We start from the raw sequence: 19056 nt of genomic DNA, 5'->3' as shown, positions 1-19056 counted from the left end.
ATGACATCCCCATCCACGAACACGTGGGTATCCTCCCACCAGCCCAGGAACATATTGGCGTATGTGGGAGCACAAGGGCTCCCCATCGCCGTGCCCCTGAGCTGGTGGTATATCTTGCCGTCAAAAGAGAAGTAGTTGTGTGTCAAAATGAAACATAGCAAGTTGGTAATAAATCTGCTGTGCTCGCGGCATTGGTTTCTGCGCGTGGAGAGGTAGAATTGCACCGCCTCCAATCCTTTGTCGTGAGGAATACTACTGTAGAGCTGCTCTACATCAATAGATGCTAGTATGGTATCTGGTTCTAATACAATGCCCTCTAGCTTGGATATGAGATCACTAGTATCCCTTATGTATGAAGGCAAGCTAGTAACGAAGGGGCGCAGGATTGTGTCCAAGTATATGCTGGAATTCTGGGCCATGGCGTCGATTCCTGAAACGATAGGGCGACCCCTCAGTCGGTGCAGCCCCTTGTGGATCTTAGGGATCGCATAAAAAGTGGCGCAAACAGGGAATTTCTGATACAGAAATTCAAATTCTTTATCAGAGATAAGTCTTGATTCCAGGGCTTCATTTAGGAGGGCTAGAAGTTCTCCCAAATATTCCCCTGTGGGGTCCCTGGCGAGAATTTCATATGTGGTTTTATCCGCTAAAATTCTCTTACACATACCTGGGTAATCAACAGTATTCATTACCACCAGGTTCCCACCTTTATCGGATGGCTTAATGGTAATCTGTGTGTTTTTCTCCAAATCCGACAAAGCCCGCCATTCCTCCATAGTAAGATTGGGCTTAACCGATCTCAATTTAGGTTGAATGGCGCGGAGATCATTTTCCACCAATTTGGAAAAAATATCAAGGCTGCTAAAGTCCATACTAGGTGGCATCTTTTTATTTTTGGGCTTGAGATTGGTAAAGGGTCCTAATCCTAGGTTCTCCCCGCTCAGCTCGCCCAAGCTAGATAGTAAACGAACATCTTCTAGCATCTCAAGGGGGATGCCCAGACGTGCACATTCAGCCTCATCACTGTGTGCGAAGAATTTTTTCCATTTTAGCTTTCTAAGAAACAATTCAATGTCTTTCACCCAAGTGAAGGGGTCAAACCTGACAGTTGGAACAAAGGAAAGTCCATAACCCAGGACTCGTCTCTCAATATTAGACAGATAGTAACTAGACAGATTAATAATCTGATTCTCTACATCAGAATGGAGATCTACTTTCTCCGGGTAGTTCTCTGATTTTGATGTCGTAGATTGTAGGGATCTCGTCCCCCTAAAAAATGAGTAGATGCCCCTTGTTGTGGGCCTAGAGGAGTAGATTGTCCAGGAGGAGATACCATAGGGGGGGTTACATAATCTATGGTTCTTTGTTGAACTACATTTTGATAGGGTGCTCCATAGGGCAATGGCAAACCAGATCTCCCAGAAGGTCGACCCCATTGTCTATATCTATTACCCTGCCTATCCCAATTGTTGAATCTGCCCTGATTATTCCTTCTCCCTCTACCCTTATTCAATTCAGGTCGTCCCTGGGATTCGGAATCAGAGCAGTCAGAGGATGAAATGTCAACCGGGGGGCCAGTAGCCCCAATAAGGGGTTCCTTCTGCTCAGAGAAGTCACCCAAGTCTCTTAGGAAATGCTTATGTTTCCTAATCTTAAGATTTTGTTGGTACTTATCCACTGAGACTTGCAACGATGTCTCTCTTGTTACAAACTCAGGGTCCCCCTTAAATTTAATTGCCTCTTCCCTTAAGTTCTGTAGAGTTTTAGAACTATTTTCCAGCGTAATTTTCTCTTCCTCCAAGAGGATTGTCATTAACCTGATGGAGGAATTTGTGAGCTCTTCCTCCCACCTCCCAATGAGTCTCTCGGTTCTCGACCGTTCTGCGGGAATCAAATTGATTCTTAGGCCACGGGGAACAATCCTTTGCTTTATATATCGTTCCAATGATTGTACTTCCCACCAAGATTTTATGTTAAGTTTGTACACGTCTAAGAGTTCAGAGAAGAGATTCCTAATGGTGCCCTTCCCAGTTCCTTGGCTTTCTACCACCTTATCTGAAAACACTTCTTCAGCGTCATCCAACCATCTGTTGGTATTGATTGGTCCTGATAGAAAGCCTGCCATTTAAGATTACGTAAAACCACAAAATAATAGAAATTCGAGGTAGGATGACCAGAAAACCACATAAACTAAACCTCAAAATAAATATCTTTATTAATAATATTGATTTAAAATATAGACACCATATGTCTTCCAAACAACAATAGACAAATACAAAGTGAGTGAAGCTTAGTTGAAAAATAGAAAGGCGTGAGAGAATGAGTAATAGATCAGTGGTAGGTATCGGGTTTCATAGAACCTAAGCTATATCTCTTAATGACCCTTCCTACCAGCGGAGGGTGTCATAATGTTTAGGACCCCCTCCGCTCCAGATGGCTAGCCCTCACTATCCCTATTTCCAACTGGCTTGTGTCCACCACCAACATCCAGGTGCAGAGTGTGTTAAAGACAAAACTACATGTAATACACAATAGCGTTAAATGTAGGTTTTTTCACTGAATAGATATTCAATCTGAAAACTTGATATTTGTTAGAAGGGAGCGACAGGGTCTGCCACGCAGGCTCCTGCAGCTCCTCCCGACGCGTTTCCCCCCCTTCTAACGCAATGAAAGGGGGTTCATCAGGGGTACAAGATAGAAGACACCTGTAAGAAAGACAGACATGTGTCACTAATCAAATTCAGGATTAAATATGCTTCCTTGAACCAATGTGTGCAGCAAAGATGACTTACTTAGAAAATGGTTAAAGCCAGTGACTCAATAAGTCTTCTGACCAGGATAGGTGCGACAGGTATTACTGTATCCTTTTTTTTCACAAGATCCCCTATTGTTCCATCAGGATAAATGGACTTATAAGAGGGGTTATGTCTTTGGACTTACTACAAAACAAAAAGAGTGAAGAGGAAAAAGTCCCTTAGGGCAGCATGCAGATTGCACAGAGTCACTACGACAAGGATGGCAATAAACACATAGAAAGAACCTGATTCCTCCTCAATGAACCATGGCCCAACGGATGTGTATTGGTCTCCAATTCACGTGAATAGAGAACCTGCGATGTATAATCAAAATATCACCATTAGAGTCATGATGGAGTAGGGGGCCATCCCCCCCCCAAAAAGAAAAAAAAATAAAAATTATTTAAATAGAGGCAATTATATCTACCCTATTGCATCAAATGAGTCAAGGTAGTGGTTGTTCCAGCCTAATTCCTGGAGAATTCTCACCACAGGGTTCCTGTATGTAAAATAAAGGAGTCTACATCATACCCCCATTTCGTGTATCAACATGCGTAAATTCTTGAAAACCACATATGACATAGGATCACTATAATGTGGATGGTAATAAAAGATAAAAGATGCAAAAAGAACCTGATTGTTCCTTAGTGATCAGGGGTCCAACGGATGTATTATATTCTCCAATTTAAATGAAGAGAGAATCTGTAATGTACAATCAAAATATCCCTGTTAGAGCCATGATGGAGCAGAGGGCCATACCCCAAAAGGCCATTATATCTACCCTTTGACACCAATATGTCAGGGTCGGAGTAGTTCCAGCCTGATCCCTGGAGAATTTTCATAACACGGCTCCTAGATGTGAAAAAAAGGGGACTCCATCATACCCCCATTTACATATCAGTCATGCATAAACCCTCAAATCACAAAAAATATACCTGCAAAAGAGAAGATACCATCCGAGGAACATCTATGTAACAACCTGCTGCAGTCAGCAATAAATGATAGGCCACCGATAGAGGGGAGAGCAGAATATATGCCTGTAATGAAAGGACTTCCTTATTAGTCCTAGGAATTAAAAAAGTACTGAGGTCCCACCTGTTATAGGTCAGACCTACAAAAGCAGACTAAATCAGTATCAATGGGGGGCCCCCTTATGAACATACAAAGCATTCGCCCCTCCTGGTTTAGGAGGAAGGTACATACCCAAAGAAGTCCTCTAGACCACTCCACCTGCAAAGACCCTGTCCAGGTCCCGAGTGCCGATACACATCTGAGACGCAGGGAGTGGTGCTGGAAATCCAGTATGTTGCCTGTATCCTAGTGCTGTCAGTGTCCTGCACATGGATCTACTATGAAGGGGTATTTAAAATCGCCGCGTCCCGGAAGTTAGGGGCGGAGTCATCATCCCTTCCCTGCTCACTTTAAAAGTGACAGGAAAAGGGACCTATGGAGACACAGGATCTCCTGATGTTGTGAACGATCACGCCCACTTCCTGTTTGCGTAATGATTGAAAGGATGAAAGGAGAATGATCCTATCAGAACCAAGAGTGTGACTCTTGGCATACTGGTGACGCCCACCTCTTATTTCCAATCGATTTTGGCAGGGAAGATGCTAATCATCCTATGCACGAAAGACCTGCCCGGAAGTATGCGTCATATGATTGACGCTGTGGCGAATGACACTGCGTTAACACCCACCTCCTATTCTCAGTCAGATTTAGCAGGGAAAATGCTAATCGCTTTATGCAAATAGGGACGTGCCCGAAATCATGCGTCACAGGAATGACGCTGCGTTAAACTAAACTGCCTATTTTGCTGGATTAACTGACAAATATGAAGTCACCCCATATGTCTAACACTATAGAATGCCTATTGTAAGGCATACACAATACGACAAGCGGGGATAAACCTCATCCCTGATCAGCTTTAAGCATTCCACGGTCAATTAGGACCACGGAATGAGGGGGATAATAGCAATGATAGATCAAACGTGCTAAGGAGAGTACAACAATGTTAGGCATTATTTTCCCGTTGGTAACAATTCTTGTCAAATATCCCCCATTTCCTAGCTCCAGTGCTTATAGGGGAGACCCTTGATCATACCCTTTGGTAACCTATCGCTCATTGAGGACCCCCCCCCCTTCCTCTCTTTAGTTTTATATATACACATATGGTGTCTATATTTTAAATCAATATTATTAATAAAGATATTTATTTTGAGGTTTGGTTTATGTGGTTTTCCCGTCACACTACTTACCTGCCTAGCGATGTCGCTGTGACCGGCGAACCGCCTCCTTTTTAAGGGGGCGGTTCGTTCGGCGTCACAGCGACGTCACTAAGCGGGCGCCCAATAGAAGCGGAGGGGTGGAGATGAGCGGGACGTAACATCCCGCCCACCTCCTTCCTTCCTCATTGCTGGCGGCCGCAGGTAAGGAGAGGTTCCTCGTTCCTGTGGTGTCACACATAGCGATGTGTGCTGCCGCAGGAACGACGAACAACATGGTACCTGCAGCTGCAACGATAATTGGGAATAGGGGGGCATGTCACCGATTAGCGATTTTGCCCGTTTTTGCGACAATGCAAAATCGCTCATAGGTGTCACACGCAATGACATCGCTAAAGCGGCCGGATGTGCGTCACAAATTCCGTGACCCCAACGAGATCGAGATCGATTGAGCGATGTCATAGCGTGTAAAGCGACCTTAAGAACACCATCCCAACTGTGAAACATGGAGGGTGGCAGCATCATGTTGTGGGGTTGTTTTGCTGCATGAGGTACTGGTGCACCTCACAAAATAGATGGCATCGTGAAGAAAGAAGATTATGTGGCAATACTGAAGGAACAAGACATCAGCCAGGTACTTAAGGCTTGGGTGGAAATGGGTCTTCCAAATGGACAATGACCCAAAGCATACTGCCAAACTGGTTACAAAATGACTTAAGGATAACAAAGTCAATGTTTTGGGTGGCCATCACAAAACCCTGATCTTAATCCTATTGAACACTTATGGGCAAAGTTGAAAACGCGACCTACAAACATGGCTCAGTTACACCAGTTCTGTCAGTAGGAGTGGACCCAATTTCCTCCCAACTATTGTGAGAAACTTGTTTATGGCTATCCAAAATATTTGACCCAAGTCATACAGTTTAAGGCCAATGGTACCAAATACTAATGAAATATATGTAAATGTTTGACTTTGCAGAAAGTAATAAAAATGCCTTAAAACATTCTCTCTCTCATTATTCTGGCATTTGGCAAATATAAATCATTTCGGTAATCCAAATTAACCTAAAATGGGAAAGGTTTGTTTTGATCTTATGTCAGATAGTGAGGGAAAAATATGCAGATGTGTCTTTTTAGATAGTGTATGTAAACGTCTGGTTTCAACTATACATATACTAGCTGTACTACCCGGCTTCGCCCGGGTTAATAACTGCTTTTAACAAAATAGAATGTATTAACAAAAATGTATTCTGCACACAAAAACCACAAAACAAATAGATAGAAATGTAATTATTAAAAGGCAAAAACTAAGCTAATAGAAGCATTTCACAACATATATTTCAACACCACAGATATTCCACACAGATTTAACTAAACTGGCCAAGTAATGGGCTCCGTCTGTCTCTTTCCAGGTCTGTCTCTTTTTCTCTGTCTCTTTCCCTGTCTGTCTCTCTCTCTCTGTCTGTCTCTCTCTATCCGTCTCCCCACGAACATCTTATTACCTCACATATAAGCTTCTTAAACTATGAATGTCTTTTGTTCCTATAGCAGCTCCTACTAATAACCTGTAGTTCCAGGCTCCATTTACTTTAATGGAGGCATGTTTTTTGGAGAGTAACTGTAAAGTGTGGGGTTAAATTTTCCTGTCAAAACATAGTCTACGACGTTCCCTGGGTCACATGAGGTGTCTGTGCAAAATTTCGTGATTGTAAAAGCGACGGTGCGGATACACTTTTCATTCACTTTTCCCCATTTTGTAGATAGGGGCAAAATTTATTGGTAAATTGGAACGCGCGGGGTTAAAATTTTGCCTCACAACATAGCCTATGACGCTCTCAGGGTCCAGACGTGTGAGTGTGAAAAATTTTGTGGCTGTAGCTGCAACGGTGCAGATGCTAATCCCGGACATACACACATACATACACACATTCAGCTTTATATATTAGATGAGTATCCTGCAAGACTAGTAACTTCATACACTCAAGTACTATCGGTACTGTTCGAGCAGTACAAAGACCAAAAGCATAGGTCACGATTGGTGAACAAATGGTTCAATGACAATCATATAGAGGTGCTGGATTGGCCCCCACAGTCCCCAGACCTCAACCCAATCAAACACTTGTGGGTGGAGTTGAAGGAAAAGCTGTATACATACCCAAGGGAATCGACAAGTATGTATGAACTTTGGAAACGTGTTGAACAGACCTGGGATCAGATATCGGTCAAGACGTGCTTGAATGTGACAGAGAGCATGCCCAGAAGGATTCAGGAAGTATTAAAAGACAAATATGGACTTACAAATACTAACAAAATAATAAAAATTAAAATCTAGATTTATTTTTTAGGAACAAAACAGTAACAATGCAGTGACATGTCAAGAATCTGCATAACTAATCATATGCTAAATTGTTGCAAGTCAAATTTAGGTATGGAGCCTGACAGTCAAAAGTTCAAAACATTGTTACTCTTATGCTTATCAATGTATGCACACCCTTAAACTAATACTTGTGATAGCCATTTTCTGTATTCAGTCCTATTCAGGTCAACCCACAGACTTTCAATTGGATTCATTGCTGGGCTTTGGCTGGTCTATTCCAAAACGTTGATCTTCTGATGAAGCCATTTTTTTCTTGAGTTGGAGGCATGCTTATCATAATTGTGGTGCTGAAAAGTGAAATTCCTCTTCATCTTCAGCTTTTTAGCAGAGTCCTGAAGGTGCTGTTGCTAAATTGACTGATATTTAGAACAGTTCACAATTCCTTTACTAAAGCCCAAATCCCAGCTGCCAACAAACAGCCCCGAAGTATAATGCTGCCTCCACCATGCTTAACTGTGAGTATGGTGTTGCTTTGGTCATGAGCAGTGTTGGCTTTAAATTTGGAGTGTTAAAAAAATTCAATATTAGTCACATCAGACCAGAACATGTTGTTCCACATGCTTTCGGCAGACTTGATATAGGTTTTGGCAAAACATAGAGGTGCTTGGATGTTTTTCTTGCTACCGTACCACAAAGGCCAGACATAAGAAGAACATGGGACATTATTGTCACATGCAGTACACAACCAGTGCTTGCCAGAAATTTCTGTAGCTTCTTTAATGCTGCTGTACACATCTTGGCAGCCTCCAGTACCATTTTTCTTGTCTTTTAATCAATTTTTGAGGGACATCCAGTTGTACTTAATGTCAGTGTTGTGCCAATTTTAAGTCACACCTTGATGACAGTCGTCACAGTGTTCCATGGTATAGCTAAAATGTATTATTCACAATAATGAGATCCCTTTGCTGTGTTTTAAACTGTTTATGAACCATGGCTTTTTCTGTAAAGTGTAACTAAGAAAATATTTAGAAAATCCTACTAAAAAAGCTAAATTTTATGTGGGGTTAATCAGAATCACTATAAATGATGGCATCTGTGTATTGATGACTAATGAGTATAAATATGATTGGGAATTTGGTTATATTCAGAATTAGCCAATTATGAGGGTGTTCACACATGCAAACACATTATTTTAGCTTTATTATCCTTTCTTTCCCCCTCAAAATGATTTAAGCTTGATTCACAATTGATTTGTGTAGATTTTAGGTGACAGTAACTGTGGAAAAAGTTCTGAAATGAGATCTCTTGGTAAAGGCCCAGTCACACACAGAGCTAAATCTTTGGCAGATCTGTGGTTGCAGTGAAATCATGGACATATTGTTCCATTTGTACACAGCCACAAACCTGGCACTGATTGTCCACAATTTCACTGCAACCACAGATCTGCCGCAGATTTATCTCTGTGTGTGACAGGGCCTTTAGACTTTTTTACATTGAAAAAAACCTGAGATTTTAACAGAGGTGTATAGACTTTCTATAAGGTAGGGTATTTCTAATCAAGGCAATTTTCAAATTAGTTAAATGGTTTTTATTTTAAATAAAAGGCTATTAGATACTGATAATAGGTCATTAATATCAGATGAGTCAGTGGGGCTCCAACAATTGGCACCCCCACCGATCAGCGGTTTGCAGGTCCTGCGGCCAGAAATACACAGTATAAAGACACAGGCCACCACAGCTATGTACAATGTGTAGTGGCCTCTCCCCCCCTATTCACTTTAATAGAAACTGAGCGGCGGCATTCAAAAAGGACAATTCCACAGTGTATGGAGCTGTGATATTCTGCCTCCATATAATGTACATGCAACACAATGGGACTTATACACAACTGACCAGTGGGAATTCTGGGTGTCGAAACTCGAACCTCCCACTTAATTGACATAGGAAGGTTATCAATATGTAAGTCTTAAGGCTGCTTTACACGCAGCGACATCGCTAGCCGGCGGCGAACAACCTCTTTTTTAAGGGGAAGGTTCGTGCGCCGTCACAGCGACGTCACACAGCGGCCCACCAATAGAAGCGGAGGGGCGGAGACTAATCGCATTAACGACACGCCCACCCCGTTGCCGGAGGACGCAGGAACGCTGCTGTTTGTCGTTCCTGTGGTGTCACACATAGCGATGTGTGCTGCCTCAGTAACCTGCGTCCAGTACCAGCAACGATTTTTTTTAAAATGAACGACGTGTCAACGATCAACGATTAGGTGAGTATTTTTGATCGTTAGCGGTCGCTCGTAAGTGTCACACGCAACTAACGAGGCCGGATGTGCATCACGAATTCCGTGACCCCAGCGATATCTCGTTAGCAATGTCGCTGCGTGTAAAGCGGCCTTTAGTCAATTCCTTTAAGGAAATCTGTCACTAGGTTTTTTCTACCCTATCTGAGAGCATCATGATATAATGACAAAGATCCCAATTACAGCGATCTATCCCTTACTGAGCTGCTTGCTACAGTTTTGATACAATCACTGGTTTTTTTGCTGCATATCTAACAGTATTCTGAATGCTGAACCTTGTATAACCCCACTCATAGCACTGACTGGCAGTTTTCAGTGTACACCGTGCATAGGTAGAAAGCTGTCAGTCATTGGTGGGGGAGGGGTTGTATAGTACTCATGAATATAAATAATTTATGTTATGCATGTGTCTACTAAAACAGGTACAGGGAGAAATAAAGCCTACCACATTGTAGCCGTACCCACACTGTACTGGTTCCTTTACATTCTAGAATATGTCTAGCCAAATTACTAAAAAACACAGCTTGGACCTGGCTCCTTGAAAGGCAATTGAGTTGTTTCTTGTTGCTCCCGAGGAATCAGAGAAGGGGTCGTTACACACAACTAACCAAGGTAAGGAAAGTATTCAGGGTTGATGGAAACCAAAGGTGAGCAAATGGGAAACGTGCCCTAGGGAAAAAGGGGAATAATAAATGCAAGCCAGGGTAACCACCTACCAACCTAATATAAAACAGAAGAAAGGTGTAGGGAAGGCAAATGAGAAATCACAAAGGAATAATAATACTGATCTCTGCCTGCCAGGAAAAATCCTTTACCTGCAGTGCTGGAACTCCTTGGCAGAAATCCACCTAGAAACATAGCCAGAAAAGAAGGCAGGTGCAAGGCGAGTATAAATAGTTACACTTAGGATGTAACAGGAACGAAACAAAATGGGAAAGTGAGAACACCTGACTAACCGCAAACTAACGGAAGAAAAGTAAAGCTAATAGCACCATCACTAGATATACAAAGACCAACCAGGCCGTGTTCAGCAGGGAAGAAAACCAACCACAGGTCACCGTATCGAGTCTCGAAACAGAGGCATGACAAACTAAATGGCAGCAGGTTTACTACTCCTCTAGTGATGACCTACTGCTTTTAAAACAGTGATTTTAGTAAAACTAGAGCAAGCAGCCCGGTAAGTGACACATTGTTGGAATCAGGATCTCTGCTCGTACATTATGCTGCTCTTAGATTAGGTGGCAAAACCTGGTGATAGATTCCCTTTAACTGTGTATGGAATATAATTCACGGTTGACTATGAATACCGTTAAGGCCTGTAACATTTGCTAGCCCTATATCTTTTTTATCTTCCCTAACTCTCTTTCATAGCTGTTATAACTATATTTTGCTTTGAAAAAACTTTATAACTCCAGCGGACAAATTTGAGGATGCAGATATATATTAAAAAATTTTTTGCATTTGCAAATCTTTATTTTGAAAAACTTCCATAAAATTGGAGCCACACTTCTGGGCGGTGAAGGAAAGAGATTAGGAGTGGTAGCCTGCTTGGACTACGCGTTTCGGCATACAAGCGCCGGTCATGTAGAAGGCGCTTGTACGCCGAAACGCGTAGTCCAAGCAGGCTACCACTCCTAATCTCTTTCCTTCACCGCCCAGAAGTGTGGCTCCAATTTTATGGAAGTTTTTCAAAATAAAGATTTGCAAATGCAAAAAATTTTTTAATATATATCTGCATCCTCAAATTTGTCCGCTGGAGTTATAAAGTTTTTTCATTTGGATTTCCCGTGGCTGGCTCCTGCTCTAGTTTTCCGTGCGGACTATCTTCTGGATTGATACTGGAATCCACACACAGGAGTGTACGGGTAAGCTGGCTTTGAAAACTATTTAGTTTTTTGTATATTTTGCTTTATGACTCTTATAACATAGTTTGTATATTGTCTATATATTATAATTCCCAGTATACTGCTAACACTCTGTATTCCTATATCACAGGTCACGAATTTCGTCTTCCCAGTATGGACTTACAGTTACTTGGCAATATTGTTCCCAGTATTCCTGCTCACAGACTATTTAAGATACAAACCGGTCATAATCCTGCAGGGCCTGAGCTACATCATCTGTTGGGTCCTTTTGCTCTTTGCCCGTGGAGTTCCTGCCATGCAAGGCCTAGAATTTATGTATGGCGTAGTCACTGCCACTGAGATTGCCTATTTTTCCTATATCTACAGTGTGGTGGATACAGAACATTACCAGAAGGTCACCAGCTATTGCCGCAGTATAACATTGGTGGGATACACTATTGCCTCCGTACTGGGGCAGCTTCTGGTCTCCTTTGCTGGCGTGTCTTACTTCTATCTGAATGTAATCTCTTTGATAAGCGTCTTTATTGGGTTTGTGTCATCCTTGGTGCTCCCCATGCCAAATAAGAGTATGTTTTTCCACAAAAAGATGATGGGAGAAGCTGTTGACGGATCATCAGAAGATCCAAAAGTAGCTAGTAATAACCCAGAAGTGCCAAATGCCGAATCTGAGGCAGAGGCCTCAAACAAAACCTCTGGCCTAAACTTCTTTAAAGTTCTCTGGCTCTTGTGTAAGGACTTGAAGAACTGCTACTCTTCAATGCAGCTGCTTTACTGGTCTCTGTGGTGGGCTCTGGCTACAGCGGGATACAACCAAGTGATTAATTATGTGCAGATTCTCTGGGAACATGTGGAACCTGCGCAGAACTCCACTATCTATAATGGAGGAGTAGAGGCCATCTCCACATTTCTGGGTGAGTAGGCTGAGTATATGTTATGAAATAAATTAAACAGTAACCTTCAGTTTACTGTCTATTTTCATAAATGAACATTACACATGAAAGAAGACACCTTGTAATACAGTATATCACACCCCTCACATGTAAATATTTTATTATATCTTTTCATGGGACAGCACTAAAGACGTGACCCTTTGATACAATGTAAAGTAGTCAGTGTACAGCTTGTATAACAGTGTAAATTTGGGGTGCCCTCTACATAACTCCTTATACAGCCATTAATGTCTAGACCGCTGGCTACAAAAGTGATTACACCCCTGCCAAATGCCAAATTGTGCCCAAAGTGTCAATATTTTGTGTGGCCACCATTATTTTCAAGATCTGCCTTAACTCTTTTGGGCATAGAGTTCACTAAAGTTTCACAGGAGCCACTGGATTCTCTTTCATCCTCCATGACATCACGGAGCTGGTGGATGTTAGAGACGTTTGCCTCCTCCATCTTCCATTTGAGGATGCCCCAGAGATGCTCAATAGGGTTTAGGTCTGGAGACATGCTTGGCCAGTCCAGCATATTTACCCTCAGTTTCTCTAGAGAGGCAGTGGTCGTCTCGGAGGTGTGTTTGAGGTCATTATTATGTTGGAATACTTTTTGTATTTTTTTTTATATTTACTCATTATTCAGTAATTTTTTACTAGAAGGTGGCCTGATTCTAACGTATCGGGTAGTCTAGAATGTGTATGTAGGTTAGCAGATTGAATAAGGTAATGAATGGGCTGGATGGGTTAGGTTTAATTTAGTATTCTTATAATTGTTTATTGGTTTTAAAATGACAAACAACAAAAGGAACAGATTTACTAGAAGAGTCTAATGTTTAATGATGTCCATGGCTTGCAATGAAAGAAGGCCATGAACAGTGTAAAGTTAAGTAAAAATATGGTGATGCTGTGATGTGGCCCAATGCTGGTATGTGCCCCCATCGTTGTGCAGCCACCATCCTGACATGTGCCCCCATCCTGTGGGGTAATGTGTGCCGGGGGCGGCGTGCGGGTGGGGTGGAGCCGAGCGGGGCCATGGCGCTGAGGACGTCAGTGCCGGGGACTGCATGGCTGGGGACAGGTGACTATCCAGGTATGTGTGTGTGTGTGTGTGTGTGTGTGTGTGTTCAGTGTATACATGCGGAGGGCGGAGTGCGGGGGGGTGGAGCCGAGCGGGGTAATGTGTGTGGGGGGGCGGAGTGCGGGGGGGGGGTGGAGCGGAGCGGGGCCATGGCGCTGAGGATGTCAGTGCTGGGGACTGCGTGGCTGGGGACAGGTGACTATTCGTGTGTGTGTATGTGTTCAGTGTATACATGCAGAGGGCAGAGTGCGAGGGGGTGTGTGGAGCCGAGTGGGGTAATGTGTGCGGGGGGCGGAGGCGAGTGGTGGGTATGTGTCGGCTGGGTTGCCGGTGTGGGCTCCCGAGGGTGCAGCACTCACCCGGGAGTCGGGGCTCCGTGTGGGTGCGGGGAAAAAAGTGTCGGGCGTCGTCCTGTTGGCCCGTAGTTCGGGCTGTTCAGTTAGGCTCCTTGCACACGTAGCCAGGGTAAATATCGGGTAACTAAGCAATGCGCTTTGCTTGGTTACTTGATATTTACCTTCGTTACCAGCGTACACCACTTAGCGCTGGCTCCCTGCACACGTAGCCAGGGTAAATATCGGGTAACTAAGCAAAGTGCTTTACTTAGTAACCCGATGTGTACCCTGGTTATGTGTGAAGGGAGCCTTAGCTGAGCCGTTGATCGCAGGCTCTTTAGCGCATGCGCTGTGGCTACAATTGTCACTGTAATGACGTCATTTTGGAGCAAGACAGACAGACAGAATAAGGCAATTATATATATAGATTTTTTTGCTATAATACAATACAAAATAATATATTTACATCAAAATGTATTTAATTCTATTTTTTTTTCTTAATACAGTAAATTTATTTGTATGTGTTTTATTTTTTATGTATGAATCATTTGCATTTTTCTATATTTGCATGTTTTTTCCATATTTAATTATATTTTCATTTAATTAATTTTTCATTTCATTTTCTATGTTAGTATGTGCTTGGCTTTTCAGTGCGATTAGGATTGGTAATTACTCTAATTTCTTCAGGTGTTTCAGCTTTGGTGTGGGTTGAACCATTTAGATCCAAAGGAGGTCACTTTGTATATTTGTGAAATGGCAGTATATTATCTTTTGCTATGATTAAGGGCGAACTCTACGCCAGAAACGCGTTAGTTTGTAAACGTGTTTGGACACATTCTTAATTAAGATTCAATAAACCTCTATTTTTTTTTACCAGATGAAAGTGTTGCAATAATATACACCTTCCGTCACCATTACTGCAGCCTAACTATGTTCAGAAAGGACCACACTCTTTGTGCCTTCTCTCTTAGGCATCTTTCACACGTCCGTGCAAAATACACACGTTTTTCATGGTCCGTGTTGTAGGTGCGTATGTGTGTGCGTGTGTCCATGTGTGTGTTCAGCGTGTGCTGTCCCTGTGCTACCCATGTGACATCTGGATAGCTCAGTGACAGCATGTATCTGTATACTCACCTGTCCCCGGCGTTGCTGTCTTTAGTGCTGCTGCTCCCTGCAGGTCCTCGGTGCAGTGAATATTCATGAGTATAATGAGCTGGCCCAGAAGCAAGTGATAGCAGTGCTGAAGAAAGCAGCACTGGAAACAGGTAAGTATAGAAAATAACTTTATGGCAAATACACATGTTTTCTACAGTATATGTCACACTGATGTCACACAGAGCATATTCAGTGTGTGGTATGTGTGACACCAGTGCAGCTGGAGAAAAATGGACATGTTACTGTGTGGAACACACGCGTCTGCTCCACTGTGAAAACACGGACATGTGAGCAGACCCATTGATTTTAATGGGTCTACAGGTGTCAGTGTCTCCGTTACCCATACCTCCCAACCGTCCCGGATACAGCGGGACTCTCCTGCTTAGGAACCTTTGCTCCCAAGTCCCGAGCGGGAGCTATGTGTCCCATGGCTCCGCCCACCCACTGTAGCTCCGCCTCGCTGTTTCTCCCTTCTATCCAGTGACCATTACAGAGCCGAGTGCGCTACATGAAACTCCTGTGACTGTGCTGCTGCTAAGGTATGAATCACAACCCCCACCCCGCCGCGTCCCACCCCCTCCTCCTAGCACCAGAGCCAACAGCCCCAGCCCCGGAGCCTGTGCGCTTCTCTCCAGCTGTTTTCTCTGACTCCACGTGTGTTTGCGTCTCACTGTTTGAGACACACGGGAAATCAGGAAACTGAGGAGAGAGTGCAACCAACACTTGTTTCCTCTCCTGCAGTCAGCACTGGCCAGTAATAACCTATGCAGAGTTAGCATCTGCCATGCTTCTATTAACTTACCGATCACATGGTCTCCTGCCTGCAGAGCTGCTGGGTCCTAGCTGCCCAACAGATTCAGCTCTGGTTTATCCTGGCTGCCCTACCAGTTAAAGTGAACTTGTCATGTGCAATATGCACTCAGAGCCAGGAGTAGTTCTGGGTGTATATTGCTAATCCCTGCCTAACTGTCACTGTATACACTAGCATAGGCCCTGTTGCATCTTGGCTGCCCAACTGCTTTGGCTCTGCTGCGTCCTAGATGCCCAACCGCTTTAGCTCTAGTGCGTCCTGGCTGCCCAACTGTTTCGGCTCTGCCACGTCCTGGCTGCCCAACCGGTTTAGCTCTGCTGCGTCCAGGCTGCCCAACCATTTAGCTCTGCTGGATCCTGGCTACCCAACCAGTTCTGCTCTGCTTGATCCTGGCTGCCCAACCAGTTCTGCTCTGCTGGATCCTGGCTGCCCAACCAGTTCTGCTCTGCTTGATCCTGGCTGCCCAACCAGTTCTGCTCTGCTGGATCCTGGCTGCCCAACCAGTTCTGCTCTGCTGGATCCTGGCTGCCCAACAAGTTCTGCTCTGCTGGATCCTGGCTGCCCAACCACTTCTGCTCTGCTCCATACTGGCTGCCCAACCAGTTCTGCTCTGCTCCATACTGGCTGCCCAACCAGTTCTGCTCTGCTCCATACTGGCTGCCCAACCAGTTCTGCTCTGCTCCATACTGGCTGCCCAACCAGTTCAGCTCTGCTAGGTCCTGGGTCTGCCTTATTAAAGTCAATAGCCACTTCACAGGTCGTGCTAAAATCCTATTTTTTTAGGGCTTCACACAGAAGGCCCTAACAGAGCAATTGATGTTTGGCGAAAACACAATGTGAACATAGCCTTAAAGTGACCAGTATTATCTCCCCAATAATAGCACAAATAATAATGTGATGTTAGTTAATTGGGGTTATTTGTCAAATATTTGTCCAGGACTTTTGGATTTTTTTTTCTTAAGGGGCTAAGAATTCACAGACAAGTAGTTGTTATCTACCTGCCCGTTCTGTGCAGCGCTGATCTGTGCCATTCCGTTTTTCGGGTCCGTGTTCCGTTTTTTATGGGCGTTTCTCCGGTACGTGTGACATGTGTGTGATGGCGTATGCTTGCCGTGTGTGCGTGTGGAATGTCCGTGTATGCGTACGTGTAATGTCCGTGTGGTGTCCGTATGTGTTGATCTGTGTGTGTTGTAAAAGGTCATTGCTACATACCTGCTGACAGCCGACACAGACAGAGACGAGCGATGAGAATGAACTCGGGTGAACCTGTCTGTGTGTGGCGTCCTCATTAATGGACATTGTGATGGAATCACCGGTGTCCGCTAATCCCCTGAGTAACTGAATTTAGAGGCGACATTAGCCCTTCTGTCACTCAGGTTACCCGCGGCTAGCTCGAGTCACCCACCCGATACCGCAACTCACCTGTGACTTCTTTGCTGATCGCGCAGTTGACTTCAGTCACTTGGGTGACTCGCTGTCACATGTGGAGGATCCAGTGGTGGCTGCGAGTAACCTGACTGACTTTTTCGCTGATCGCGCGTCTCACTTCAGTTGCTGCTTGGAGGTGATAGAGAGCGGTCTGTGTGTGGCCGCTCCTGTCACCTTCATGTAGCAGAGCTGAGAGCGTCGTGGGACATCCATGAATTACGGCAGACCTGGATGGGTTGTTTGGTTTTATTAAATTGGTGAACGAGGGTGTTTGTTTTTTTTAATTATTCTAAATAAAGGGTTGTTTGAATGTGTGTGTTTATTTAATTTTAATAACAGGTTAAACATGGAAGTTATCTTGGGGAGACGGCTGCTATGATTAACCTAGGACTTAGTGGCAGCTATGGTCTGCTGCCATTAACTCCTTATTACCCCAATTGCCACCGCACCAGGGCAATTCAGGAAGAGTCGGGTAGAGTTCCGGTAAAGTCACATCTAATGGATGCGGCTTTTCCGGGCGGCTGCTGGCTGTTATTGTTAGGGTGGTGGGCTCCCCATAACGTGGGGCTCCCCATCCTGAGAATACTAGCCTTCAGCCGTGTGATTTTACCATGTCTGGTTTTAAAAATGGGGGGGACCGCACGCCGTTTTTTTTTAATAAATTTAATAATTTATTTTACTGCAGAATATAGACACGCCCACCGGATGCTGTGATTGGTTGCAGTGAGACAGCTGTCACTCAGCATGGGGGCGTGTCTGAATGCAACCAATCATAGGCGCCGGTGGGCGGGGGAAGCAGGGAATAGTAGATTGAATAATGAGCGGCCGGCATTTTCAAAATAATTGAAGCCGCGTATCTTTTGCACAGCTGTTCTTCGCCGCGCTGGTGATCGGGGATCGGTAAGTATGAGACGGGGGGAGATACAGACCGACCGACAAAGGGATATTGACTGACAACCACAGAATAAAAGGTAAATTGACTGACAACCAAAAAAATAACAGATTGACCGACATCGCTAACTAAAAAACGCACACAGACGGTACGTGTAGCACACAGACATGCTATGTGTGCCGTCCGTGCAGGCACGGACCCATTGACTTTAGCAGGTCCGTGCCTGCGTGATGCCAGCAAAAAACGGACATGTCGAGCGTGTGGGAAAACGCACACACGTACAAACGACACGGACACATGTTTCGTGTGGTTTTACGTGTGTGTGCCTGCTACCATAGGGTAGCATTGGTCTACGTGTCTCCGTGCCACCGGTATGTGCAAAAATGTACCAAACACGTACCGGCGGCATGGATGTGTGTCGGAGGCCTCAAACAGATCACAGGCGCGCTCCGGTCTGTACAGCAACATTCAGAATTTGTGCATATATTGAATATATTTTTTTCCTCAGTATGTGTAGCCAAAACCAGAAGGGGGTGATAAATCCAGAAGTGGTGACGTGTTTCTATTATACTTTTCCCCTGATTGTTCCACTCCTGGTTTTAGATTAGAAATGCTGAGGTAAAAAACTTAGGTAAAATACTGATTGTGTGCATATGGCCTAAGGAAGGGTCCAGAGAGATTTCTGCCGGCCGAACGCTCGTTCAGCTGACATATCTAATGTGTCCAAGGTCTTTTTGCATTAAGGGAATCTATCACCTATTTTTTGCTTCCATATCTGAGAGCAGCATGATATAGGGCCATAGACTCAAATTCCAGTGACTGAGCTGCTTGCTGCAGTTTTGATAAAATCAATTTTACATGCTGCAGAACTTACAGTTCTCTGACCTTTAACTGGCATAGAGCTGTAAACTGTGCATAGGCAGA

The 19056-nt window shown here is 44.1% G+C and overlaps 1 protein-coding gene and 1 long non-coding RNA gene across 2 annotated transcripts in view; one reads left to right on the top strand and one right to left on the bottom strand.

The window, feature by feature from the left end:
- Positions 1-19056, top strand: part of SLC19A3 (solute carrier family 19 member 3) — a 72117-nt gene that overhangs the window by 29161 nt on the left and 23900 nt on the right. The window contains exon 2 of the mRNA XM_075338686.1: positions 11629-12409. Within this exon, the coding sequence (XP_075194801.1) occupies positions 11629-12409 (781 nt within the window). The remainder of the gene's footprint in view (positions 1-11628; positions 12410-19056) is intronic.
- On the bottom strand, positions 3044-3646 carry LOC142295580 (uncharacterized). Its single transcript, XR_012751494.1, has 4 exons — positions 3577-3646; positions 3429-3497; positions 3223-3294; positions 3044-3109 (listed from the first exon to the last, which is right to left on the bottom strand). It is a non-coding gene; the product is annotated as an uncharacterized LOC142295580 (long non-coding RNA).

Source organism: Anomaloglossus baeobatrachus, chromosome 3, assembly GCF_048569485.1.
Source record: "Anomaloglossus baeobatrachus isolate aAnoBae1 chromosome 3, aAnoBae1.hap1, whole genome shotgun sequence".
Classification (NCBI taxonomy): domain Eukaryota; kingdom Metazoa; phylum Chordata; class Amphibia; order Anura; family Aromobatidae; genus Anomaloglossus; species Anomaloglossus baeobatrachus.
Note: the sequence above shows the minus strand (reverse complement) of the source record. Positions and strands in the feature narration are given on the sequence as shown.